The sequence below is a fragment of the Malania oleifera genome, chromosome 11 (assembly GCF_029873635.1).
Source record: "Malania oleifera isolate guangnan ecotype guangnan chromosome 11, ASM2987363v1, whole genome shotgun sequence".
In the NCBI taxonomy this organism is placed as follows: domain Eukaryota; kingdom Viridiplantae; phylum Streptophyta; class Magnoliopsida; order Santalales; family Ximeniaceae; genus Malania; species Malania oleifera.
The window spans coordinates 25,894,270-25,920,684 of NC_080427.1; the positions used below are offsets into that span (position 1 = coordinate 25,894,270).

The 26,415-nt window shown below is 34.3% G+C and overlaps 1 protein-coding gene across 9 annotated transcripts; it reads left to right on the top strand.

The window, feature by feature from the left end:
* Window positions 1-25,410, top strand: LOC131168583 (ribonuclease MRP protein subunit POP4). Of its 9 annotated transcripts, none has more exons than XM_058128121.1 (11): window positions 22-331; window positions 1,615-1,688; window positions 12,247-12,497; window positions 12,798-12,833; window positions 12,920-12,996; window positions 13,196-13,461; window positions 14,407-14,475; window positions 14,576-14,634; window positions 15,409-15,510; window positions 17,412-17,532; window positions 20,927-21,055. In XM_058128121.1, the coding sequence occupies exons 3-10, from the start codon at window positions 12,269-12,271 to the stop codon at window positions 17,510-17,512; spliced, it is 939 nt and encodes a 312-aa protein (XP_057984104.1). In that variant the 5' UTR covers window positions 22-331; window positions 1,615-1,688; window positions 12,247-12,268; the 3' UTR covers window positions 17,513-17,532; window positions 20,927-21,055. The 9 variants fall into 9 exon arrangements, 8 of the variants coding, with proteins under 8 accessions (XP_057984103.1, XP_057984109.1, XP_057984111.1 ...); XR_009140356.1 differs by lacking the exon at window positions 17,412-17,532 and adding an exon at window positions 24,811-25,410 and having other exon boundaries at window positions 31-331; window positions 20,927-21,076; XM_058128120.1 differs by lacking the exon at window positions 1,615-1,688 and having other exon boundaries at window positions 1-331.
* The last annotated feature ends 1,005 nt before the right edge of the window (window positions 25,411-26,415 follow it).

Genomic DNA, 26,415 nt, shown 5'->3' on the forward strand with positions numbered 1-26,415 from the left:
GGGCGCTAGGTTCTTTCGGGATTTGGCCATCCATAACTCCCAATTTCCTATTTCCCTCTTCCCTCTTCCCTCTTCCCTTCCCAAGTTCGCAGTTCGCAAGTTACAACTTCGCCGGCAGCTGTCGCTCCCTGACTCCCATTAACAGTTCGGGGCAGTTCAGTTCCCTTCAGCTTCACCTTCCCTTCCCAGTTCCCTTCCCACTTCGCAGTTCTCACACAGTCGGCGACGGCGAGTTCAAATCTCCTGTTCCAGATCGGCAGATCCAGTCTTCCCCTTCGGACTTCGGCTTCCACCTTCCCAACTTCGCAGCTCGCACTCTCGCAGACTCGCAGTACTCATTCGGACCTTCCATCCTTCCGGTTTTTCGTTTTTCCATTGTGTTCAAAACTCATAAGTCTTTGCATTTTGATGTTTATTGAAATTTTACAATACCCTAAGATGAGCACAATGTGTTTGATTAAATGTATGAGAGAATATTTTCTCCAAATTATTATATTTATGTTTATTAGTCTCCCTATTTAAAATGGGTTTCTTTGTGTTCTTTGTTTATATTTGTTTGAATGTTCATTGAATTTGAGTTTTGTTCCTTTTTTATTTTTTAATATTTGTGTTTTTTTAATTTTGTTGTGCCCAAAGTCCAGTGCCCTGTTCTCTTCTTCTTCTTCTTCTTCGGTTCTTCCCTGCTCTTACCAATAACCCAGATGAAATTTTTTCTCATAATTAATCTTATTTTTATTCCAGACAATTCAGTTCCGTCAGGTACGGTTTGGTTAAATTGACGGTCGGTTCGGTTATGGGATGGAGTTAACCGAAATAATTCGGTTAATTGGCCGAACTGACCGATTGCACACCCCTACACATGGATACCACAGTGGTCCATACACATCACTTTTTTTAGCTTCATACTCGGACACACTGTTAAGAAAGGGCCACCATAATATTTTGCTTGATACTCGCACACTATTAAGAAAGTGCCACTACGGTGGGAATGCTTCATACTCATACACACTGTCAAATTGCAATGCTACTGCACAATAATATAGATGTCTTGGTGTTATGACTTTAATTGTATTTTAAAAAAGTTTACTATTATAGGTAACAATGCCATATTCTTACGTATGGTTGCTAATAGTTTTAATCTATAACAATATATTCTTACATTGTTTCCTTTTAGCTTCCTTTTTTTGAAAAATAAAACTTAAAACAATATATTCAAAATTCTTGATAATTAATTGTTTCTAATAGTTTTAATCTAATTTGATTACTTTTGAGATAACTAATAAAAAAGATCAGTTTTATGGTTGTGACTGGGATTTGTTCTCTCTCTCAACTGGGGTTGGGGTTGGGGTTGGGGTGGTGGTGGAAGATATTATGTTGGAGTTTGCTAAGAGGAGGGTCAAAAATGGTCTAGGAGAGTTAAACAAAAATGGACAAAAATGTAGTGTCAACACATTCCTAGCAGCAATCATTGGCCAAGTATTTATGTAATACTAGATTAGTTATTTGTGGATTGAAAAGATGTTTAGTAGTGGATCTTCTAATGCATGATTGTACACAATTTGGGATTACTATTTAGTAATTTGAAGTTACTTTTTCATTTTTTTTCTTTTATAGAAGAATGGATTTAACTGCAGTTGAGAATGTAGACATACGGTGAAGAGAATGAAAGGAGAGCCAAGAGACAGAAGGTTGTAACAACATACTATGCTTTCATTTGTACTATAGTCATTGTGTGGTGGCATAAGAAGTATATTGCATCCAACATAAATTGGTAGGGCAGAAATAAATATTCTGTATTCAGTAATAATTAATGTGAACAATATAAGACCCAACAACTGTATAAGACTACATACCTCATTCTTAATGTCATCCTCAAAGAAATCAAGTGAAAATAAAGTGTATGACCGTATAATTGTATGAGCCCCAACATCAGCCAATATCGAACATCATAGAAATTAGCAGACCAAGGAAATTTCAAAATTTTCAATAGAAGTCATAGACTGAGGGCCTGTTTGGAAACACTTAAAAAGACATACTCATAACTATTTTCACTTAAATAAGTAGTTTTTATTTTAATATACAACTACTTAAATTTTAAATAAGTACTCTGAAAAATTACTTATTTTTTAAGACATTCTATTGGAGGCTTAGTACCTGCTTCCGGTCGCTACACCATCTGCTCAATCTCTGATAACTATCGTGCCTCTCAGTTGCTGGTTTGGCTGTGCTCTCTCTCCCAGACCAGGCAAGCTTTCTTCTTTCTAGTTGTTTCTTTTCTTTTCTTTTCTTTTCTTTTTTCTTTTTATCTTTAATTACCTTTGGCTCGTATTGGCAAGCCAGGAAACAATGCATCATCTCTTCTTCTTCTTGTTGAGATTGATTTCAGTTTTTGATGCACAGACTAATTGATGGATTTTGTTGCTTTCATTGGCTGAATTTAGGGCATTTGTGAGTTTGAGATATTCTTGCCTGTTTGGGGCATTTTCTGAAGTAGGGCATTGAAAAAGTTGCTTTTAAGAGTATATACCTGTGGCTTAACTGGAAATTCCTGGAGTTCTAGTAAAATGTAGACATTAACAAATGTTTGAACCATTATTTTCTGCAACAAAAGAAGTTGTTGGGGAGTTTGACATTCCATTCTTGGTATGATTTCTACATAATTATGCAAGAAAATGAATATAATGATTCTATGTGGAGATTATAACTAAGGGTACAATATAGTATCTGCCTTATCAAATACATTTTCCAAAATATTAAAATTATGAGTTGGATATATACTAGGTATGCACTGTATGCCCTCAAATTCCTGCCTCAAGCTGGGCTAATAACAAGTGAGCTTGAATGAGATGAGTAGGGATTTATTCGAGTCTAGTTAAAAATCATGAGCTTGAAATTTTCTCAAATTTGATTGCTTCTATGATTTTCTAAGTCAAGATTTGTTCTATGAGTTATTAATCTTATTTTGATTGTAAAATTAAATATTGAACTTGAAATTTGAAAGCATGGGGACTAGTAACTGCTGCAGTAACTGGGCAATAAATCTGTCCTGGTTGGCCTTCATTTTTGGATTTGGATGCTCTTGCATCACATGAACAATTATACAAAATACAAATAACATTTAGTGGAGAATTTAAATGTAAATAAGGATAAACTCTACATCTGAAGATGGGAACAAAACCAACAAAGGACTAGGGGCCTTAATTATTTATGCTACAAATTTACATGTATGTGTATCAGTGTGTGTCTATATTATATGTGTGTGTGTGTGTGTGTGTATAAAACGGTAGGTCATAATAGTGTGAGATTTCAATTTATAGATTTTGAGCAAGCTTTACTAGGAGTTGATATCTTAGGGCTAGCATAAGTCCATGCCTTTGTTGGTGGTATGAGAGGAAACTAGGAATGCATGAAACAATGAATTAGTATTATTATTTTTTTTTATGAAGGAAATGACTCTAATGTTTAATAAGCAGTCATGGGAATAATTTTTTATGTTCATTTTATTATTTTTTCTGTAATAAAAAACTATTTGATTTATTGAATGTCTCTTTTTTAGAAAACAATTCTGCTCTTAATAGTTCACGGTTAAAAACTGGAAAAGTTCAAATATTCAGAGTTAGTTACCAAACAACTGAAATAATTTAGCATTCTGATTCAAAGGATGGTTCAAATTATATTTAGAACTTGGTTCATAGATTCAAAATTGCATTCAACATTCAGCGCTAACTGCTAAATTTATTTTTTCTTTAATTTATATTTATTTTGAGAAAATAAATATGTAGACACCCCATTTTGTCCGGGCCAAATATAACAAATGCAGTTATTATTATTATCATTATTTGGGCACAAAAAGGGAAAATGCATAAAAAAAATACAAAAAATAGAAATACATAAAGGCCGTACCCAGTGCACAAGGCTCCCACTTTGAGTGGGGTCTGGGAGAGGTGGATGTCGGCAAGCCTTACCCCCATTTTTGGAGAGGCCACTCCCAAGTCTCGAACTCGAGACCATCTGTACCAAGGCGGAGGCACTCGCCATTGCACCAAGGCAAAATAGAAATACATAAAAAATACAAAAAGGGAGATGAATACAAATATATATATATTTATATGTACATACATGTAAGAACACTACATGCTTGGAATTTTTTAATGGGGTGTGAGTCGGCATGTCAAATTTTTATTGATGCCACGCATGGATGAATTTTGAATCTGGGAAATTTTGTTTTCATGAGTGATTGGAGGAGGAAATCGACAAGGCTCGTCAAGATGTCTGAGCACTGATTGCCAGTAGGAACTAAGCCCCCATCATGCTTTGTTTGGCGTGGCATGATGCAGACCTATACCAGCTTGCAGGTGTTGTTGCAGATCTATCTATGTCGTGCGTGACAATCTTTTTTGGAGGAAGAAATTCTGTAGATTTGACTGGATAGATATGCAATGCTTCTGCAAGGAAACATGTATGCATTGAATGAATGACATGATGATAGTTATGGATATTTTTTGAATTTGAGAAGGAATGAAAACATGTATGTTTATGTAGCCCTTGTTGTATCTCGAAAACTCTTTGGTGTTGATGTCCCAATTTAAGCAATGCTGATCGTATAGAGTACTCAACCATATTTATTGACGGGAATGCCCCCAGGCTTTTGCCCTTTTAGCACTTGGCACATCCTTTGTCTCTAGATCGGTTTGAGAATTTTGAAGACAGGTTTCATCGAATTTTTCAGACCACAGTATTTCTTTTAGGGCTAGGTTCGTAGTGTTCGAAACCATCTTGAATTTCAATAAATAATCATGCAATCAGATAATACCACCTCATTTAAGTATGAAAGTGAAATGTACAAATCTGTTAATTTACTTGGTTTCTATGCTAGTTCAAACAAGAAATGGATTCACCAGTACTTTGTTGTAGCACCACTTCCATGTCGTCTTAGAGAACCAATAAATAGGCAACCACCTCCAAATTTTCCTTTGATGCTGCTATAATGATGCTTTCTCGATTCAAACCTTGCTTCCAATTTCAGTCCTTTTATCGTGAATTATGGTAAATGTCTTATTGGGTATTAGTATTCTGATCTCAAGGTGGACTTTAGGACACAGGACGAAATGTAGGCTAAGGATAAGGTTTTTCAGAAGAAAAGGGAAACTAAGGCTCAAAAATCCCATCCCATAATAACATTTTTTGCCCTAGTTTGTGGCGAAGTGTTTGCAAAGTATTAACTGAATTTGTTACTTGAACAATCTACCTACATACCTTTTTAGGTGATGGTCATTACGTAGTTCAAACTCAACATTGAGTCTAACAATTCATTTGAGACAACAGTATATACCCAATTAGGTCAAGACTTTCATTTGGACCGTAATGTAGGCTAAGGGTATTGGGCAAAGAAGAAAAAAACTTAAAGAGGCTCAAAATTATCAATTTTATCAAGGGTAACATTGGTCAATGATCACTAAAAATTGTACCGTAATGTAGGCTAAGGGTATTGGGCAAAGAAGAAAAAAACTTAAAGAGGCTCAAAATTATCAATTTTATCAAGGGTAACATTGGTCAATGATCACTAAAAATTGTACCCCTTCTTTTCCTCTTCATTTCCTTTCTTCTTTATTTTTTTCCATTTTTCCTTTTTTACCACGCATTTGTTTTTCCTTTGTGAAGGAATTTTTCGCTTTTATCTAGGACTCATATGGGATTTTATATTCTTTCTTTTGAAATTGCCCCTGTGTGGGGTGTGATCCTTTGATAGTTTATTCAAGAAATGAATTTTTCAAGCTCGAAAGGGCTTGCAAGGGATTTTTTTATTTGATTTTCTTTTAGGTAGCATAAAAATGACCTGTCATCCTTTTGGTAGTAACTATTATCTCAAATGAATTGCCAAACACCAGGAGACCTAGACCTAGGTTAAATTTTTGGTAAACTAACTTTTAAGAAAAAGTTGGTTTAAGTTCAAGCTCAAATGGGTTAACAAGTGGTAATTGATTATCGGGTTTTTTCCGGGTATACTGGTTGACAAAAAATGGCCACCCTTCATTTGATCAGAATATGATATAAGACACCATCCATAATTTCAAAATAAAAGATGAATAAACTTTATTAATCTACTTGGGAGGTTGGTAGTACACAACATCTCTTTTATTCAGCATCAAAATTAATCGAGTGTAATAGATCATTCACACCAATATCAGCTCGTAGCAAAACTCCTACTGACAAAGGCTTTTGTTTTACGACATAAGATCATTCAGGCTCCACCAATCAGGATTTTTTTTTTTCCTTTTTTCATCATTTAAAAAAAATAAAAAAAAATAGACTCCCAAAGCCAACCATCAGTTCTAGGTCTTCTATACTTGTAAAATCATTTCCTATATCGCTGCATGAAATGCAAGCAAAAATAGACAAATTCTGTGAAAGGTAATAGGATGATGGGATGAGATGAGACTAAAATGGATTTTATTCATTGAAGCTCAAAATAATTTGAACAAAAAGATTTTGTGAGATGTTGTCCTTTCCTTGATTTCATCCTTCCCAAAGTTGACAATCAGTTAATCTTCATATTTTTGCTGCTTTTCCTTCACTGTGATCTGCCATGGTTAGGTCAAAATCCAACCACCTTGCATTCTTTAAAGCTTGTACCTTATGCTTAAAAGGTCAACATTTTTTAATTGAGTGGCTTATTTCCCCCAGCAAAATAATTGCATCGAGCATTTAGCTCGTATCACCTTGGCACTACTTTGTGGGCAATTGGATCGTATCACCTTGGCACACTGCTTTGTCAGCAACTGGAACATTAGCAAGGACCCATAGGCAAGGACTGTGCATGCATAACCATGCATGAATGCGATGCAACCCAAAAAAAAACTACTTTACCAGAATTCTTGAAAAAACCTCATCAACTAATGAAAATTCCGAAATCAACTTGGCTCTTGACATGCAATTCTCCATTTAAAATTCAGGTTCATCTTCCCCAACTTGTAGATAAATTTCTTTCTTCTACTTACTTCTAAAAATTGCCCCACTTGTTGAGCATTTAACTCTTGACAGATCTTTCTTTAGCAAACCATTGTGGAGGCATGATTTGGAAACAAATTTGAGTGGGGATTTCTTAAAGGCACAACTTGGCAACAACTTGACTAGATTGCCCCTCAATTCCTTTCTCAATCACCTCAATTCTTTTAATCCAACTATTTTCATGATGATCTTGTTGGACTCTGAAATATAGCTGAACCTCAATTTCTTCTTCACTGAATATCACTACGGGGTTGTCCATAAGGTGATTTGGGATTTCCAGAATTTTGACTAAGTAGTATGCATGTCTAAAATGGATGCAGAATGCAGGAAATACAAAGGAACTCAAAAATATATACAAAAGACTGGACTAAATCATGTGTAGAAGGATGAAGCTTCTGTCCCAACCCTAGGTAGGTCTATCATTTACAGGGTTTTTTCAAGGCTCCATACTAGGGAGGGAATCCTGTGGATAAGTATGTGTGGTTAAGCTCTAATCCCTATTGACAATAGGTTCCTAGCATATGCCCGATCCCCAACCATTGGGCTTGGACGAAGTTCAAGCTGAGCGGAGTGGTTTGCGCGCCCCCAAAGACCTCATTTCATGTGGGCTAACGGTACTGTGCTCATTTCTATTCCTAAAGGTTGAAGCCCAGGTAGAAGGCTCGTGAAAATTGTGTGTCAATTCATAACATTGGCTTATTCCCACTATCCCACATACAATATTCACATGTTATTTCAAACAGATGTAGAAACAAACATTCACAATTAATCAAATATATTCAAACATATATGTAAACATTCACCATGATATTCACAAGTAAATATTCAAACATTACAATCAAATATTCACAAGTATATAAACAATATTCACAAAATAAGACGGAGTAATTAAAAGATTTATCAAATTCGAATTTGAGATAATTCCTAATTAAAACTGGCTCGACTCTCTAAATGTCCCCAATGGAGTTGCCAAGCTATTGCGACGTCTCGGGAGCAAGGGTGCCACGAGGAGGGCGAATGAAAAAATGATTTGATGATTTTCGGGAAAATGAAGTTGGAGTCACTACTAATCTTTTGGAGTGTGGTTAGAACACATGATTACCACCCAATTAAGGGTAGAATCAGTCTGCGTGTACCAAAGTAGGATTTGGGAGTTCGGTTATGTGAGGGGAAGGACACTCCCTACACACCCGTTTTACTAACAGTACCTAATTAATTAAAAATTATTCCCAATTTAAATTTAGTAACCTTCTATTTTACTTTTGAAAAATTACAACAAAAACTAAATGCAAATAAATAGGCTATACAAAAATTCACGTAACATATATAATATAAGTGATCCCTCAGAACTAAGGCACGTAAGGCTTAAAAAGCCCGAATCCTTTTTTGAAATCATAGGGATAAAAATCGAGAAAATACTTTATGAAAATAACTCCTAGATTTATTTCAAAAATTTTATAGAATTTTCCTAAATATTAAACAATATTTTCCAAATTTTTCTGGAAGATTTTTGGGAACCATTTTCTATTTTTATGAATGAAAAGTGTATAAAAACATTTTTCTAACTTGAAAAAATATTTTTCAAATTTTTTTTTGATTTTTCCTGATTTTTTATGGCCTTTCTATATTTTTTAGAATTATTAAATAAATAAAATAATGAGAAAATAAATAAGAAAATACAAGATCGGTGAGTCAAACGGTTCGCAGAGGAATAGAACGAGTTTGACTTTCAAATATATAGGATGTAAAGGACATTATACAAAAGATATTAACAGACAACCAGTCATTTCAAACAACTCAACTTGGAAATAAGAACAAAAAAGGAACAATGAAATAAAATGATAACCGGCTTTTCAAGACTCCTAATGATAATCCAACCGGTCATAATTAAGATGAATGTGTCGTGAAGAACCTGCATAAATATTAGCTTCATCGGACGAGTAATCACCGTCCGATCATCCATATCATGCAGACTGCGCAGGCGCCGGCAAGCCCATTGCTGCTGCGGCGAGGCGGCCGTCCAAGAAATAAAAGTAGAGTTGTAAAGCTCAAAAAAAAAAAAAAAATCCGAATGGTGAAAATTAATAAAAAAGGGTCATAAACGACCTAGTAAAATTTTAGCTCGATCGGATAAAGAATAGTCGTTCGATTGGCTTTATCAAGTTGACTGCATAGGCGCCGACGACTCCATTGCTGCAGCGGCGAGACCACTGTTCAAGGCCAAAAAAACGAAGCTTCAAAGCTCTGAATAAAATTCCAACCGGTGAAAATTAAAATTAGCGAGTCAGGAACAACCTAGTAAAATTTCAATTCGATCGGATTAGAAATCACCGTCCAATTGTGTTCATTAAGTCAGCTGCACAAACTCCGGCGGTGCTGTGTTGCTGCTGTTATTACGGCGTCTCTATAGCTGCTGCTGCTGCTGCTGGCCGTGAAATCCAATTGAGAAATTGGAGGAATGGGGGAAGAAGAGAGAGTGTAATCCCTGAAATTGAAGAAAAAATAGAAGAAATGAGGAAAAAAATTAGTATTGGCCACTGATTGGCAATGGAGCTGCTCCTCTTCTTCTTCTTCCCCTGGCTGTGTCTTCCTGCTCTGCTCAGCTTCTAGCTTCCTGCTGTGGCTTCTGTCTGCCTCAATTAAATTTCCAATTCCCATGTGGTGCGGCAAGAATTTCTCCTTCAATCACGGTAAGCATTCATTGTTTAGCATCTGGAAGTCTTCCTTCCTTGGGAGAAATCTTTGAATCCTTCCTTCCAGGAACCAAGTCAATTGTGGGGCCTCCAGTGATCTCAACTGCAACAACACCTGCAAGCTGGTATAGGTCTGCATCATGCCATGCCAGACGGAGCATGATGGGGGCATAGTTCCTGCCGACAAGCAGTGCTTAGACATCTCGACGAGCCTTGTCGATTTCCTTTTCCAATCACTCATGAAAACAAAATTTCCCATATTCAAAATTCATCCATGTGGGCATTAATAAAAATTTGACATGCCAACTCACACCCCATTAAAAAATTCCAAGCGTGTAGTGTTCTTACATATATATATATATATATATATATATATTTGTATTCATCTCCCTTTTCTGTATTTTTTATGTATTTCTTTTTTTTGTTTTTTTTTATGCATTTTCTTTTTTTTTGTGGTCTTTGTTGTATACCCAGTGTAATAATAATAATAATAATAATAATAATAACTGCATTTGTTATATTTGACCCGGACAAAATGGGTTGCCTACAAAATAAATGTGTCTGTGTTGAAAATGCTGAATCTATTGGTCACAACGTCTTGCACTACTTATGGACCAGTAATTTTGGAACTTGGCCCACTCTTTCTTGGGTTATAGCCAGAATAGTGGAAGGAAAGTTATGAGCTTGGAAAGGTATATGCTTGGGCAAGGAAGGACTAAAGGTTTTTGCCCCATTTTCTTTGTCATTTTTGATTTTGTGTGAAGGAAAAGAAAAAAAGATAGATCAAGTATGTCCTTTCGTGTTATTGAAAATTGATGGAATGTTATTGTCACTGATTGGCATAGTGGATTGTTTTATATTGACATTCCTATAAATCTTTACTTCTTTGACAGTTCGGAGAGTGATTTTCTTTTGTTTACTTGTACATGGGTGGCATCTCCTTGATGTCCTATAACAAAATTTATTTTGTTGATTGAAAGAAATGAAGGTGGTGGTGAGGGTACTGGGGTGTTGATATGTTTCACTAAAATCATGGTAAGTTACGTGGAAGTCCAAAAATTTTAGAAGGGTAAAAGACGCTAACCTCCCCCAAGGTTTTGGAGAAAAGATGTGGACCTCCCCCTAGGTTTTAAAAATTTCATAGACCACTCCTGAGATTGGACAAAAAGATGTAGGCTTCCCCTAACTTGTCAAAAATCTCACATATCTCATTTTAAAAAAGAGACAGACCTCTTATATTTGACAAAAAAGCATAAGTGTCCCAAAAATCAAATGTCAAGGGAGCTTGTGAAATCTAAGAGAGAAGATTCACTTTTTTTTTTTGTCAAACCATTGGGGAGGTATGTGCAATTTTAAAATCCCCCCCCCGGGGGGGGGGGGGGGGGGGGGTAAGTATCTTTTGCCTTTTTTTTTTTTTTTAATGTGAAAATTGTAGTTTATGTTTGTACAAGAATTTTCCTCTTGATGTTTTTGTGGTTTATATTGTTTTATTTTATTTAGAACATAATAATATATAATTGTGCTTTACAATCAGTAGTATAATTGTGGTTTTGTTGGGATCTATTCGGTATTATTTCTAATTGTATTTTGCATTTTCGTTTTTGTACAGTGAAGAAATAGATTGTTATGATGTGTTTGTTTACGTTTCTACTATTATATTTTTGTTTTTAGTTTGTTTTTGAAGAAAAACTATAATAAGATTTTATGGTTTTTCAATTATTTTGGCAACTTGTTTCCAAAATACTTAATATCCACAATTAAATATCATGGACTAAATCTTTTATTTTTGTGCAAAATGACCATGTGAATTTAAAGTATAATTAAAATATAAATATCAATAAAATTTTTGAAAATTTGAAATAATAATGCAAGTCACGTGAATAATATTTTTACTATTTTTTATTGTCATGTGCATTATTATTCATGTAACACTACCAACGAGTTCTGAAATATAATAATTGCATAAAATAATTATAATAATTCAACTTCTATTATAATATATTTTTACATTTTTATTATTTATTATTTATATTATTTTAATTATGTATATGTATATATATTTGGTTATATGATTTGAGGACAAAAATAAGCATTTGTTCAATTGAGTTTTTAATTTATTTTATTTTTATAAATATTATCCAAAGTGCCAAACAGATTGTTGGTTTTTGATTTTTAATTTTTGACTCGGGTTCTTGTTTTCGTTTTCATAATTTTTTATAGCAATACCACATAATTCCTTATTTAGAACTGGAGAAAATGGAACAGCGGTTATTATCGAAAAAAAAAAAGGAGAAAAAAATTGAAATCTTTTATTTATATGCCATGTTACTCTAGAAATAAGTAAGAAAAAAGTGAAAATATTTAGGTACTTTTAGAATTTTGGTAGCTCTTTGAAGAGCTAAAATCAATGTTGATTTCTTACTTTCTAAAATGATTAATTTTTTAAAAAATTGTTTACAAACAATGCCCTATATTAGCTTATCAATCCTTTGCACTCTTTGGTTGTGAGGACTGATTATATCATTTCACTTTTTGCCTGGATCAGTGGTTGAGCCATTCTCGCTGCCATGGCAGCTGAACCAGTTGTTCAAGATCAAAGAAAACACACTTTGGAGGCATTAGAACGCAGGTTTGCTGTTGCCAAAGCTGAGCTTACTCAACAACAGCATAAGAACAAGCGGCAATTTCGTGAAGATCAGAGAGACATTCATAGCATCGGTTCCTCATCCACTGGTCCTTCATTACATCTAACTGATGCATCAATCTCACCCAGCCCAACTGCCTCATCTAAGAAAGGTGTTATTATTATTATTATTTTTAAAATTTTAAAATTTTGATTCGGTTGCTTTTGTTGTGTTTCTGTGATTTTCAGCATTTAAAATTTATTATACATTAATTTTTTAAAAAAAGTTTGGTGCTTTTTTTTTCTTTTGAAGAGAAGTATTGCAGAATGTTGTTCTACGACATACTTGTTATTGTTCTCATAGCCTGCAAGGTCCCAAAATAAAAATTTCCCCTGTTTTCAGAAGTAAATCTTGTAGTTCAATATTTGCTGGTTTTCTCCAAATTTATAGTTCCATCTTGGTTTGTGTGCAGGGAATTTTTCCTTTTCGGGCTATACAACATTACAAGGTACCAGTATTGTTTGGCCTTTTATTGTGATCTTTGTATTTTATATTTATTTAAAAAAAAATACAGTTGTTGATTCTTATATACAGATGCAGAAGCAACTGGTCCGGCGTATAGTCAGCTCTCTCACCCTGTACATGAGAATCTGTTGACAGAAAATGTTAAGGTATTTGATTGTTGTCTCATGCAAGTATGACGAGAACAACTACAAGAATCAGTTGTTTTTCTTGCTCTTCTTCTTATGCTTGTCTGCTTTGTTTTAAGGTTTTACCTTGAAGGCTTTTAAAGCCACTTTTAAAAGTGAATTTACACTTTGTAGATAATATATAGTTTACTTCTTGGCTAAACACTTGTCCGATTTGCAGATGTCTAGCAGAACAGGGAGCACAGTTAATAACATTTTGCATGAGATGCTACAGAAAGGTGATTCAGCTCAGAAATACATGCAGGGATCTAAAAGTTTGAAAATTGATAATTGGATCCTTCTTGATAATTTTATACAAGGACGTGGTGCATCTTATGCGGCTTGCACCAAGGTTTTGCAAAACCAATCAAAGCGTTCAAAAAAACACTTGTCCATAAGCCAACATAAAAAGCTTGGATCATTTGATTTGCCTCAGGAGCTCCATAAGTGAGTTTTATGATTATTATTCTTTAATAAGCATGCAGTTGCAACTTCAATTAATTATTTCACATGTTTTCTTTGAATAGTTGTTCTTTATCTGGTTCCGTTTTCCATTTACTGTCATATAGAAGAAAATATATCAACATTCTTCCACTAAAAATAAGAACTCCAATGGAATGAAATGAGTGGATACCGCATTCTTGTGGGTTGTGATGTGGATCTGGGAATCATACTTATTTTTCATTCTGCTAGTCACTAAAAAGCACACAAAATAAAGAGTCTCCAACAAATACTTTCAGGCATTAAGATGGATCTTAGTAGAGTGTTTAGTCTCCTCTGCTTGCAGTTGGCCTGAAACTGGGGATCCAAGTGGTTGCAAACTTACCTGCACTAGAGGGATGACCAAACTAGTTGACCATGACACAGGCCTTAACTAGTGAGCAATCTTTCAACAGCTAAACTAAACTGCCTGGTTGACCTCTTGAAATTAGGTTAGCCAACCTTTTAGGTGAAAATGAGGCTATACCGTCTAATTTGGAAATTGGAAGTCTTGTCTGAGCAGGGCTCTTCTGATGGTGGTTGTTTAAAGTTCAGAATTCTGGGTTTTGAATTTTTTGAACATTATAGGGCTGATTTCTCATATGATTTCTCAATTTTTCATTTTGTTTTTTTCTTTTTTTCCCACCTTTTTTTTTTTTTTCGCTGTGTTAGAAACCAACCTGATATCACACCGATATCTTCCAGTTGGTGCATATGCTGGCTACAGTTGTCTACTCGGGTTGTTTAATATGCATGTCTTTATATGAGGCTGTCCTGAAATATAGTGAGTAATTTAGGGTTATGATAATGGACCTCCTCCTGACATTAGGATTTTAAATAAATTATGAGATCAAGAGGTTTAGATTTTCATTAATTCATTCTCAAAATCATTAGTTTGGGATTGTGCCACAGATTTGATTTTTTCAAACCAATGCATGAGATGTGGAAAGATTACATGATGCAACTTCTTAGAAATACTGGGTGAGATGTTATTCTTTTCCTGCCTTGCTGATTATCCAATCACGATGTTTCTTTTTTCTCATTATTTTGTCACTGAACATCCTTCTGCTCAATCTTGCAGGAAAAATCAGTTGGCTCAATGTCTTCTCAATGCAGACCTACATGGTGCTATAATTCTAGGTTGTCTTTTCTTCAGTATTGAATGTGCCTTAGTGCACCAAAAAGAAAAGGAAAACTTAACAGTTTATTATTTTATTTTTTGGTGATGCTAAAGCACTTGATGCACAATCATTTTTGTCCTGCCTTAGCACAGCATACAGGTCTCTTTAAAGTTTATACCATGCTATGAAGCGTGCGTCTTTTGTGGGCAATAGCCTTCTTGCACAAATATTCGTCTGGTCATTTCTAGCAACCTATGTATGTAGTCTGCTTTTAGTTGTAACACATGGAATAGTATAACTTGTTTTGCAGCAGAAAAAGGTAATAGTAGAACTTTCAACTATTACAGTCAGTTCAAATTAAAGGCCCCATAAGCAATCATGTAGGACCTTGACTGTTGATGTTAATTTATTTGATACCAAAATGTCTAAGTCACCCGATTGGGAAAAATTAAAGATATTCTAACTTTATGGATATGATGCCCATTTTTCACTTATACTGAAGTGACCAAGATAATTTCTTTATATGGTCTATTTGTTCATGACCTATTGAAAAGGGCATTATCTTTTGGTCATGGCCTTGACAAGGGACCCATATTGATAGAATTTTCTCAATTTGGATTGACATATACCGAGATCTGATTGTTAGTCACTTGCTAAAAGCATCAATCACAACTACACGGAGTAAACTTTAAAATCCCAACCTCCTTTGGCATGCTTAATAAAATCTTGTGCTTTACTTATTCCTAATAATTTTTGGTTACTTAATGTGTTCTTTTTATATATTTTCTGCCAGTTGTTGAGTGTAAAATATCTGCCTTCACTGGAGCAAGGGGTATTATGATTCGTGAAACTGCAGAAACTTTTGGGATAATTTCACAAGACAATAAATTTCGAGGTAATTCATCAACAGCAACTCATTACACGCTTTAAAACAAAATCGCTCTTTGTTTGTATGTGTGTGCATGCGGATATGTTCTAACTCCATACTTAGATGCTTACCATGCTATTTTCTAACTCAACCATTGGACATAGCTCAATGAGCACAAATTTCAGACTTCTAGTCACAAGCAGCATATTTCTTTTATCTTAATTAAAGTTGGTGGTCATTGTTTTATTTTGAAGGTAACATTTGTTTGCCTAAGTGAAAATCGAACAAAAATGTTTTTGCTAACATGGGCACCTATTTTTTGAACATGACTACCCTTTGTGGATGTGTAAATGCACAGTTTCTCTAATGTAAGTGTGTTTTGGGCTTCAGCTTCCAGGTGCCCATAATGAACTCTGGTGCATAATTGAGCAAAGACAAGGGTATCAAATGTATTTTTCTTATCTATTCTGAATTGATTCGCTCCTGCTGCTAGGTAACAAAAATAGGTACTCAATGATGAGGTGATTCATGAAGAGCCTGATTTTTAGGTTACACCTTTGTTAATATTCAATGCTGACACTGTCTAATTTTATATATATATATATATATATATATCTCTGTGAGTGTGAGTGTGTGTGTGTGTGTGTGTGTATAAACATGCACACATGCTGATATACTGCACTCCATACCCTTGTAATGAACACACGTGCGTGCACACACCTGGGGTTCATATCAAGTTTGGGATCACAAAACTCCTAACAACATGCACCCCTTTTTAAGTGCGGTGCATATAATATGTAATTCAGCTTGTCTATGTTCCAGTTTGTAGAAAGGGCTGTAATGTAAATTCATGACCGTGCTGCTTTTCAAGATCAGCCTACTCTCAATGTTAGCCTTTTTGCTTAATAAAATTTTAAAGGGGCTGCGCATGCAGTCTTGTAGCTTTTCCATAAAACATATTACCTCAAAATTTTTTTTGATAACAAAAAATGAATCTATTAATTAAGAGAAAAGTTACAGAGAATGGAGGACAAGACATTGCCTCGATGTTGCCCCTCAATTGCAAAAAAACTGGACTGAATACATTTGATAGTTCATTGTATGCTAGTGGCAATTTTCTTTCATAGGACAATCTTTTCTATGAAGTCAGAGTGTGAAGCTCTAGATATGTGAATTTTTTGAAAAATTAATTTCTGGACAACATTAAAGTTTGGAACTCTAAATATGTTTTATAAAATATGCTTTCTAAAATTTTGGTTCGTGGTCCAGTGGGTTCTTTAATCTAAGTTTCTAACATAAAAGATCTGTTTTTAAAACTTTTTAGAAGAAAAATTGAACATATTAGAGTGGGTAGAGGAAGTTTAAGAAGAGTAAGTGGTTATTAGGATGTCATAGTTGCAGACATGGGAGTGGGGAAGAGAATTGGGGGTGTTGTGGGAGAGACGTGCTCTCATTTTTGGATTCTAAAGAATTTGAAACTCCTTAAATGAGAGAGATGTGCTCTCATTTTTGGATTCTAAAGAATTTGAAAATCTTTAAATTATTTTTATTTGCAGCTTCATCTCTTCATTCTAAATGCCTTCTGTTGATGGTATGGACTCTTAATGAATATTTTTTCTTGAGTGAGAATGAGACCAGGAGACCAGAGGGTCTCACTTTCTATAATCACAAATATATGAACTTCACATCGAAGATGAGGTTTAAGGCACGCTTCATGAAACTCAACAAATATCAAGCATAAATAAAGGTGGTTAAGTTCATCGGTTGAAGTTCAAACTATTTTCCAGTTGCCACTATCTGAGCCCTGGGGTTTGAGCTATGAAAAGCCTCATAGGGCTATGGAAGTTTTTTTTAACATATTTGGTACGTGAATTTTGAGTCCATCTAGCGGCAGAATTTCTGATGATCCAAACCGTTTTCCTTTATAGTTGTGCCCAAGAAAGTTTCAGTCTTTATATTCCAAGTTGATTGCTGGAAAATTACATTGAATGGAGACAAACTCACTTCGAGAACTTTGCGCTCCTCATAATATTGATCACTGCGCCTCAGGTAATCTTGAATTTACTTTGGGATTTATGATATTGTCATGCATATAACATAGTCCGATAGCCCCGTTTATACCATTTTATCATTTTCTTTCCATTAAGATGTCCAGGAATGAATACATGCCACATAATTTATTGATGAAATTGATTCATACATACTTTCTCCTTCCCTGCTTGTGGGCTGTGTTTTCGTGTGTGTGCGCGCACCTGTAATGTTACATGAGGGCAAGCCTAGACCACATGGCAAGGGTTATATACTCAAATATGAAAGTTGTTAGTTTAACTAATTGAAACAATCTCTCTCCGGTGTGGGGATAAGATTACAAGCACCATGCCTCGTGACATCAGACCCTTGCGTTGGGTGTTGCAGTTGAGGGAAACTCATAGCATAGGTCTAGAGGAAGAATTTAAGAGCTCCCTTAATGTGAAGAAATTTATGATAAATATCCATACAAGGATAGTATTACAACAACAAAAAAATCAAGCCTTAAGTCCCACTAAGTGGGGTCGGCTATATGAATCATTTTCCGCCAATTTATGCGATCATGAACCATTTCTTTTGACAAATTCAGAGATATTAAATTCTTACTCATTATCTCATCCCAAGTTATTTTAGGTTTACCCCTACCCCTTTTACTGCCCCTCAGAGTAACTGACTCACTCTTCCTCACTGGTGCACTATGTGGCCTCCGTTGCAAGTGTCCATACCATCTGAGTCATCCTTCCCTGATCTTATCTTCTATAGGAGCTACACCTAATTTACCGCGAATATGTTCATTCTTTAATTTTTCTTTTAATGTTATACCACTCATCCATCTAAGCATTCTCATCTCGGTAAGTTTTACTTTTTGGATATTAAGTTTCTTCGTTGCCCAACATTCCGATCCATATAGCATAGCTAGTCTTATAATTGCCTTATAAAACTTCCCTTTCAATTTTAAGGGTATTCTACGATCACAGAGCACACTTGAAGCACTTCTCCATTTTACCCAACCTACTTTAATTCTATGCATTACATCATCTTCAATTTCTCCTTCAGCTTGCATAATAGATCCAAGGCCTACAAGTGCTATTTATTTCTTCTTTATCAAGTTTAACTTTGTCACCAATATTCCTCCTATCATTACTAAAATTATATTTCATATATTCTGTCTTATTTCTACTTATCTTAAAGCCTCTAAATTCCAAAGCTTCTCTCCATACTTCTAACGCAGCCTCTACTTTGTCCCTAGTTTCATCAATTAATACAATATCATTTGCAAATAACATACACCATGGAACCTCCTTCTGAATGCTCTTAGTGAATTGGTCCATCACTAAAGCAAAAAGATAAGGACTCAAAGCAGATCCTTGATGTACACCTATGGTGATTGGATATTCTCTAGTTTCTCTATCTATAGTCCTTACACTAGTCACTACTCCATCATACATACCCTTAATGACATCAGTATACCTACTACATACACCTTTTTTTTTCTAAAACCCACCATAGAACTTCTCTAGGTATCCTATCATTTGCTTTCTCAAGGTCAATAAATATCATATGCAAGTCCCTCTTATTTTCCGTAAATTTTTCCATTAATTTTCTTAAAAGATATATAGCTTCTGTAGTAGATCTCTCAGGCATATAACCAAATTGATTTTCTGAGACCTTCGTTTCTAACCTTAATCTTTGTTCAACTACCCTTTCCCATAGTTTCATCGTATGATTCATGAGTTTAATTCAACGATAGTTATTACAATTTTGAATATCACCTTTATTTTTGTATGTAGGTATTAAAGTATTTTTTCTCCATTCATCTGACATTTTCTTAGTTTTTATAATTGTATTAAATAAATTAGTTAACCATATAATTTCGTTATCACCTAAGCATTTCCAAATTTCAATTGGGATGTTATCTGGTCCCATAGCTTTCCCATTTTTCATCTTTCTTAGTGCAAACTTAACTTCGTTAACTCTAATTTTCCGAATAAATTTCGCATTTTTAGTCTTTTCCTCATTTGACAATTTTAAGTTTAAGCCTTCTGTTTGGTTTTTCTTAAACAACTTACTAAAGTAACTTCGTCATCTTTATTTAATGTCTTCGTCCTTAACCAAGACAATATCATCCTCACTTTTTATATATTTTACATTTTCTAAGTCCTTACTCTTCCTTTCTCTAGCTTTAGCAATTTTAAATATATCTTTTTCCCTTCTTTTGTATCTAATCTATCATACGAACTATTAAATGATTTGTATTTAGGTTCACTAATGGCCTTTTTTGCATCTTTTCATGCCTCATATTTTTCAAAGTCATCCTAAATCTACATTTTTGCTACGTTTTATACCAAATTATTTTTGTCCTTATGGCTTTTTGTACATCTTTATCCCACCTCCAACTTTCCTTGCTATTCGAGAATCTTCCCCTTGATTCACCTAAAATCTCTTTTGATATCTTTTCAATAGCGCTAGCTTCTACTCCAAAGAGTATTTGTATTTATCCTATCCTCTATAGTCCAATCCACTTCTTTGATCATTTTATCTTTAAATTTTATTATATTTTCTTCTTTTAGGTTCCACCACTTAGTTCTCTTACACTGGTTTATTTTATCTCTTTTTTTCCATTTTTTAGTACATATATCTAACACTAAGACTCTATATTGTGTGGTTAGGCTTTCACCTAGAATAACTTTACAATCCTTGCATGATAAACGTTCTACCATCCTAGTTAAAAAAAAAAAAAAAAAAAAAATCTATTTGTCTACTATTTTGTCCACTTTTAAAGATTATTAAGTGTTCTTCTATCTTCTTAAAATAAGTATTCATTATACTAAAATCATATGACATAGCAAAGTCTAAGATCATCTCCCCAGATTTATTTTTATCTCCATATCCATATCCTTTATGTGGCCTCTCATAATTTTTATTATCCCTTCCAACGTGTCTTTTTAGATATCCTCCTATAAATATTTTCTCAATCCCTGGTGTGCCTTATATAATACTATCCATATCTTATCAAAATTGTCTCTTAAGATTTTTTGCTAAGCTGACTTGAGAAGCATAAGCACTAATGATATTTATTATCTCTTGTCCTAATACCTTCTTGATTTTTTTAATTCTATCCCCTACTCTATTTACTTAACAACGCTATCTTTTAAGTTTTTGTCTATAATAATTCCTACTGTTCTAATGTTTTTTTTTTCTAGTGTACCAAAGTTTAAATCCTGATCTATCAATTTCTAACTTTCTCCCCCACCCACTTAGTTTCTTGAAGGTAAATTATATTAATTCTTCTTCTGATTATTGTGTCCACAATTTCCATGTTTTTACCCGTAAGTGTCCCTATATTCCAAGTTGCTAATCTAATCCTAGTTTCTTGAACTAACGTCTTTACCTGCCCACGTCTGGAATGATGCAGGAACCCTCGCATATTTGACACTGTGCTCGGGTGCCGACATGGCGTGTTGCTTCGAGGCGATGACCTAGCCCACCCTCGCCCACTTTTTGCTACACCCGGGTGGTACAAGTGCAACACGTCGCTCGTAGGGGACGCCCTAGCAAATATTCGGTAAGGATTCATATCATTGTGATCTGACAAATTTTACGCTGACTGTTAGCTACCTAACGCAACCCTCCTCCTTTACTCGAGTTTGGGACCAGCTATGTGCGTAAAAATTAGGACATTAAGTGCATCACGGGCGGATCAAGAACGTTTTCCTCTATTAGATTTAAGGGTTATTAAATCTTTCCTCACTACCTCATTCCAAGTTATTTAAGCCTATCGCTACCCCTTTTCATGCCAGACACAATAACTATCTTACTTTTTTTTTATAGGTGCTCTACTAGGCATACATTTCAAATCCCCAAACCATCTAAGCCGTCTCTTACTTATCTTTCACCCAATGTCATGCCTAAATTATTATGTTATATGTTCATTTCTTACTTTATCTTTTAATGTTAAACTACTCATCCACCTTAACATTCGCATCTTAGCAATTTTTATTTTTTATAAATGTTTCTTAGTTGTCCAACATTCCGATTTTTAAAGCCAACTATGCTGGCTTTATAATCGTCTTATAAAACTTTCTTTTTGATTTTGAGGGTATTCTACGATCATACAACACACCTAACGCACTCCTCCATTTTACCCAGCCTATTTTAATTCTATATATTACATCTTTTGCAATTTCCCCATTAGCATGCATAATAGATCCAAGATATCTAAATCTATCAATTCTATTAGTCTCTTGATTATCAAGTTTAACCTTCTCTCTATTGCTACTCCTTGCATTATTGGAATTACATTTCATATATTCTATCTTATTCTACTTATCCTGAACCCTTTAGACTCTAATGTGGTTCTCCAAAGTTCTGATTTGGATTCCACTCCGCTCCTACTATCATCAATTAACACGATATCATCCGCAAACAACATATACCAAGGGATCTCATTGTGGATATTCTTAGTTGGTTCATCAATTACTAAACTAAGAAGATAAGGTCTCAAAGTAGAACCTTGATGTACACCTATTGTGATTGGAAAACTTCTAGATTCACCTCCTACAGTCCCAACGCTAGTCACAACTCTATTATACATATCCTTAATAACCTCCAAATATCTACTACAAAATCCTCTTTTCTAGGACCCACCTAAGAACTTCCCTAGTACTCTTTCATAAGCTTTATCTAGATCAATAAAAACTATATGCAAGTTTCTCTTCTTTTCCCTAAACTTTTCCACTAAACTTCTTAAAAGATAAATAGTTTCTTTTGTTGATCTCTCAGGCATAAAACCAAATTGATTTTCTGAAATCGTTGTTTCTAATCTTATTCTATGTTCAATTACCTTTTCTCATAATTTCTTTGCATAACTTATAATCTTAATTCCACGATACTTATTACAGTTTTTATCGCCTCCGTTTTTGTACAAAAGTACTAATGTACGTTTCCTACATTCTTTTGGCATTTTTTTGGTATTAATTCCTTTATTCCCTTAACATTTTTAACTTCAATTCGTATTTTATCTGGTCCTATAAATTTCTCACTTTTCAATTTTTTTAATGTCATCTTAACTTCAAGTACCTAATTCCAAGTGGTCCAAATATTTATTTATTAAAATGGCCCACCTTGTTTGATAATTTTAAGCCTCTTCAGCAACGGTTATTGGCAAAATCAATTGGAAATCTAGTGCCTTGTTAAATGCAATGAGGTTGTGAACTGGGGATTTCCCTTGTTGAAGAACAAAAACATCCAGAGTGGAGTGGATTGTGATTGCATATACCTTGTAGTATATGCCAATATAGAATAACAACCTGAAAATTGTGGGTTGGGAAATGTTTCTTATTTCTACATACACCTGATTTGGGATGCCCACTTCAAATTTCTTCTGAAAATTGTAGATGTTATTGCAGCTCCAAGTCCCAAGTGTGGTTCTTTTAAATATTTTATTGCATAGGGTGACACATTACTTGGTTCAAATGGTGGTTGTGTTAAATATGTTTACTTATCCAATACATTTCTATCAACAGTGGAAAAGGAGATGGTAGACATTATGACTCAGGATTTTTTCTTGGCGAGATTCGTAAATATGTAGGTGTGTTTAAGCATTTCCACAGGAATGCCAGATTTTATTTATTTTTTTGCATGGGACTAAATGAGGTTGAGTTCAAGTTGAATCGTGGGGAATGCGCTCCCAAAGGAACTGATGGAAATCTCAGTTTGCAGGGTTTTTGTGTTTTATCTCAAGCGTAGGCATAATTTAGGATTTTGTTTGAGGGATTCTCTTCTATTTTCAAACTTTAGGGATTAGATATTATTTCTTAATTTTTTTTTTCTTTACTTAGTTTTTAGGAGAAAAGCTACCCTATCCCAGTCCTAGAACCCTCAAACCCTTCTAAACCAACCTGACTGAACAGCCTACCAATCCAACCTGACACATTAATTCAATTTTTAAACCCATTGCCTTAAATCTGGGCTTAGTTTGCATATTTACTCCATCAGTTTATCCCATTTAAAGCCCGAATCTGTGCTCGTTCTATTTAATCTAGCTCAGAGAGAGAGATCAGTGCCTACAGGAGAGGGAACTCAATTAGTATTTTCAGTGAAGTTACAAGATTCACAACTTCAAATATTCCATAATAGATATTGTATGTACTATTCTTGTGAAGCTAAAAACAATGAAAGGATTCTTCATATTGCTTAACAATTAGGTTCTTAATGCATGTTCTCCTAAACTGCAACTATATCTCGGCAAGGTGTAACGGTCCTGACCCAACTCCAGTGAGGTATTGTCTGCTTTGGTCCATTGTCCTCACAGATTTGTCCTATAAACCCGCATAGTTAGACTCCAAACCATCCTTATAAGTCTAAGGTCTCCCTAGTACACATATGATGTGGGACCGCGACAGGCTCTCCTGTCCTATCTTTGATGCCCTCGTTAGAGTGGCTTACACCTTTTTGTAGGATCTACCCACATGATAGCACCCTCAAGGTAGCTCTGATACCAAATGTAATGGCACTGGATCCAACTCCAGTGAGGTATTGTCCGCTTTGGCCCATTGGCTTTGTGGATTTGCTCTATTAAAGACACTTCACATAGTTGGACTCCAAACCATCCTTATAAGTCGAAGATCTCCCTAGTACACATCTGATATGGGGCCGTGACATAAGGCATTTTTGTAGAGTTCAATGAGCAAAAAGATGGTAAATGCCCATCAAGACCCAATAGAGATGTGTGAAGCTGCAAGCATTCGATTTGAATTCAATGTCTCATGTATTGAGTATATTGTTCTAGATAAGTACTTCAATTCAACTCAATCTTCACAATTTGAGTCTTTCAATATGGAGTTTATAAAAAGACAAGTGACTACATTTCAGCCTCCGGCATCCTAAGAAGCCTCTGTTTTGGTCGTTTTTCACTTCAACTCAAGGTTAGAGTTTTTACCAACAAGGTACAATGATACAGTGTAAGCTTGGAAGCTTCCGTCTCAAATTTGACACACTTGGAGTTTTTAAAGATTTTTTTTGGCAATCTTGTTACTCTTTATTTTTTGAAGATTTGTATATTTTTTATGCATTTTTATAGTAGTGTTTTATTGGGTTAATAAACTAGTAGATTTTAGGGTTCTTCTATATATAAGAGAAAAAAGTATTCTTGCTGTATATAGATTTCCTAATTTTTATTTGTCTGTTTCTTATGCAAGTTAAGCATTATATTGAATAATTGAGGAGATTTTCCGTCCTTTTTGTCCCGTGTTTTATTTCTTTGATTTAATTAGTCTCCCTTTGCTTTTGTGTATGCAGGCAGGTCTCCTTCAAGGAAATGTTGAGTATATACACCTAAACCAATATAATTTCACCCTATGTACAAAAAAATAATTTTAGTTAAAATACAGACTCAAGGTGAAATAAATTAATCCTGGTATATACACTGGCGTGCCTAACATTTTCTCATCTCTTTGTGGAGTGACGATTCAATCAACTCGACTGCATGGTCATTGTTGAATATTGTTGGGAATATTTTAGACTATGGGAATAGCATACACACATGGTGATTATTGATCCAAATATCTTGGAATGATGCATCCATCTTTTCCCTCCAGAGAAATCACATTCTGCGGGATTTTTGTTTTCGCCGCAGGCGTTGGCACGATTTTTGATTGGCTCGATTTTTTATTTTGTTTGAGTCTTTATTTGTAGTTTTCAATTTTTAGGGATATAATAATGTTTTTAATTTGGTTTCCTTTAGTTTTGATATCCTTGTGTTCTAAAAAATTGCCTTGTAATCTAGCTTTTCTTTTTAATATTTTGTTTCAGAATTTCAGTTTATGAGCATCTCTTAGGTGACAACAATGTAATCATATTTTATGTTAACCAAGGATAAATTTGTTGATTGGGTATAAAGTTTTAGGCTCGTCTCTTGGTAAAATTAAGTGATAAATCCTCATATTTGCATCTAATTGATGAACTATATTTAAATCCATGTTGAACCACTAATTATGAAGAAACTGGTCAAAATAGTTTAGTGTTGAATGGCTGAATATGCAATAAAATTGAAAAATCAAATCTTATTTAGGTATATGGCTCATTGCTTTAGATCTACCTTCTTTTAAAAAATAAATTAATGTTCTTCAGGATAGATTTCAAATTTTGAATTTAAATTTAGATTTGGATGAACTTTGTATTGAATTCAGTTTAAGATGCATAAATGCAAATTTGAGACCTTTTGCAAACATTGGATAAGTGAATAAAAAAATTGTCACGTGAAAAATGCACATGCGTGTATTTAGAAGAAAGTATCTTTATGGTATTTAGCTCCCTAATTTTTATTTATTTGTTTTTCATACATTATTTATATTTCTCCACGATGTAAGAATTGAATTGAATTGAATTGAATGATTGCGGAATTTTCCCTTCTCCCTTATTTTCTCCCTATGAATTCTTTATCTTTTCTCATTTCTACATGCATGCATGTCTTCCCAAGAAAAGATACAAAGAGGGCTATTAGTGAAGTTAAACATAGATTATTTAATAATTTATTTGATAGATTAGATATAAAAAATGGGAAAGAAATGCATTTAAACTTATTAGAGTTAGAGAAAGAAAGAGTGAGGATTTAGATAATGTAAATGTATAAAAAAATGAGGATGAAATTGTCTTGGTTAAGGAAGAAGATATAAAAGAAAGATGATAAAGTTATTTTAGTTAGTTGTTTCATGAAAACCAAATAGAAGATTTAAATTCATAATTGACAATTGAGAAAAAGACTAAAAATATGAAATTTATATGCAAAATTAGAGTTAATGAAGTTGAGTTTACACTAAAAAAGATGAAAACAAAAAAGTTATATGGCTAGATGACATTCCAAGTGGGGTTTGCAAATTTTGAAGTGATAACGGAATTATATGA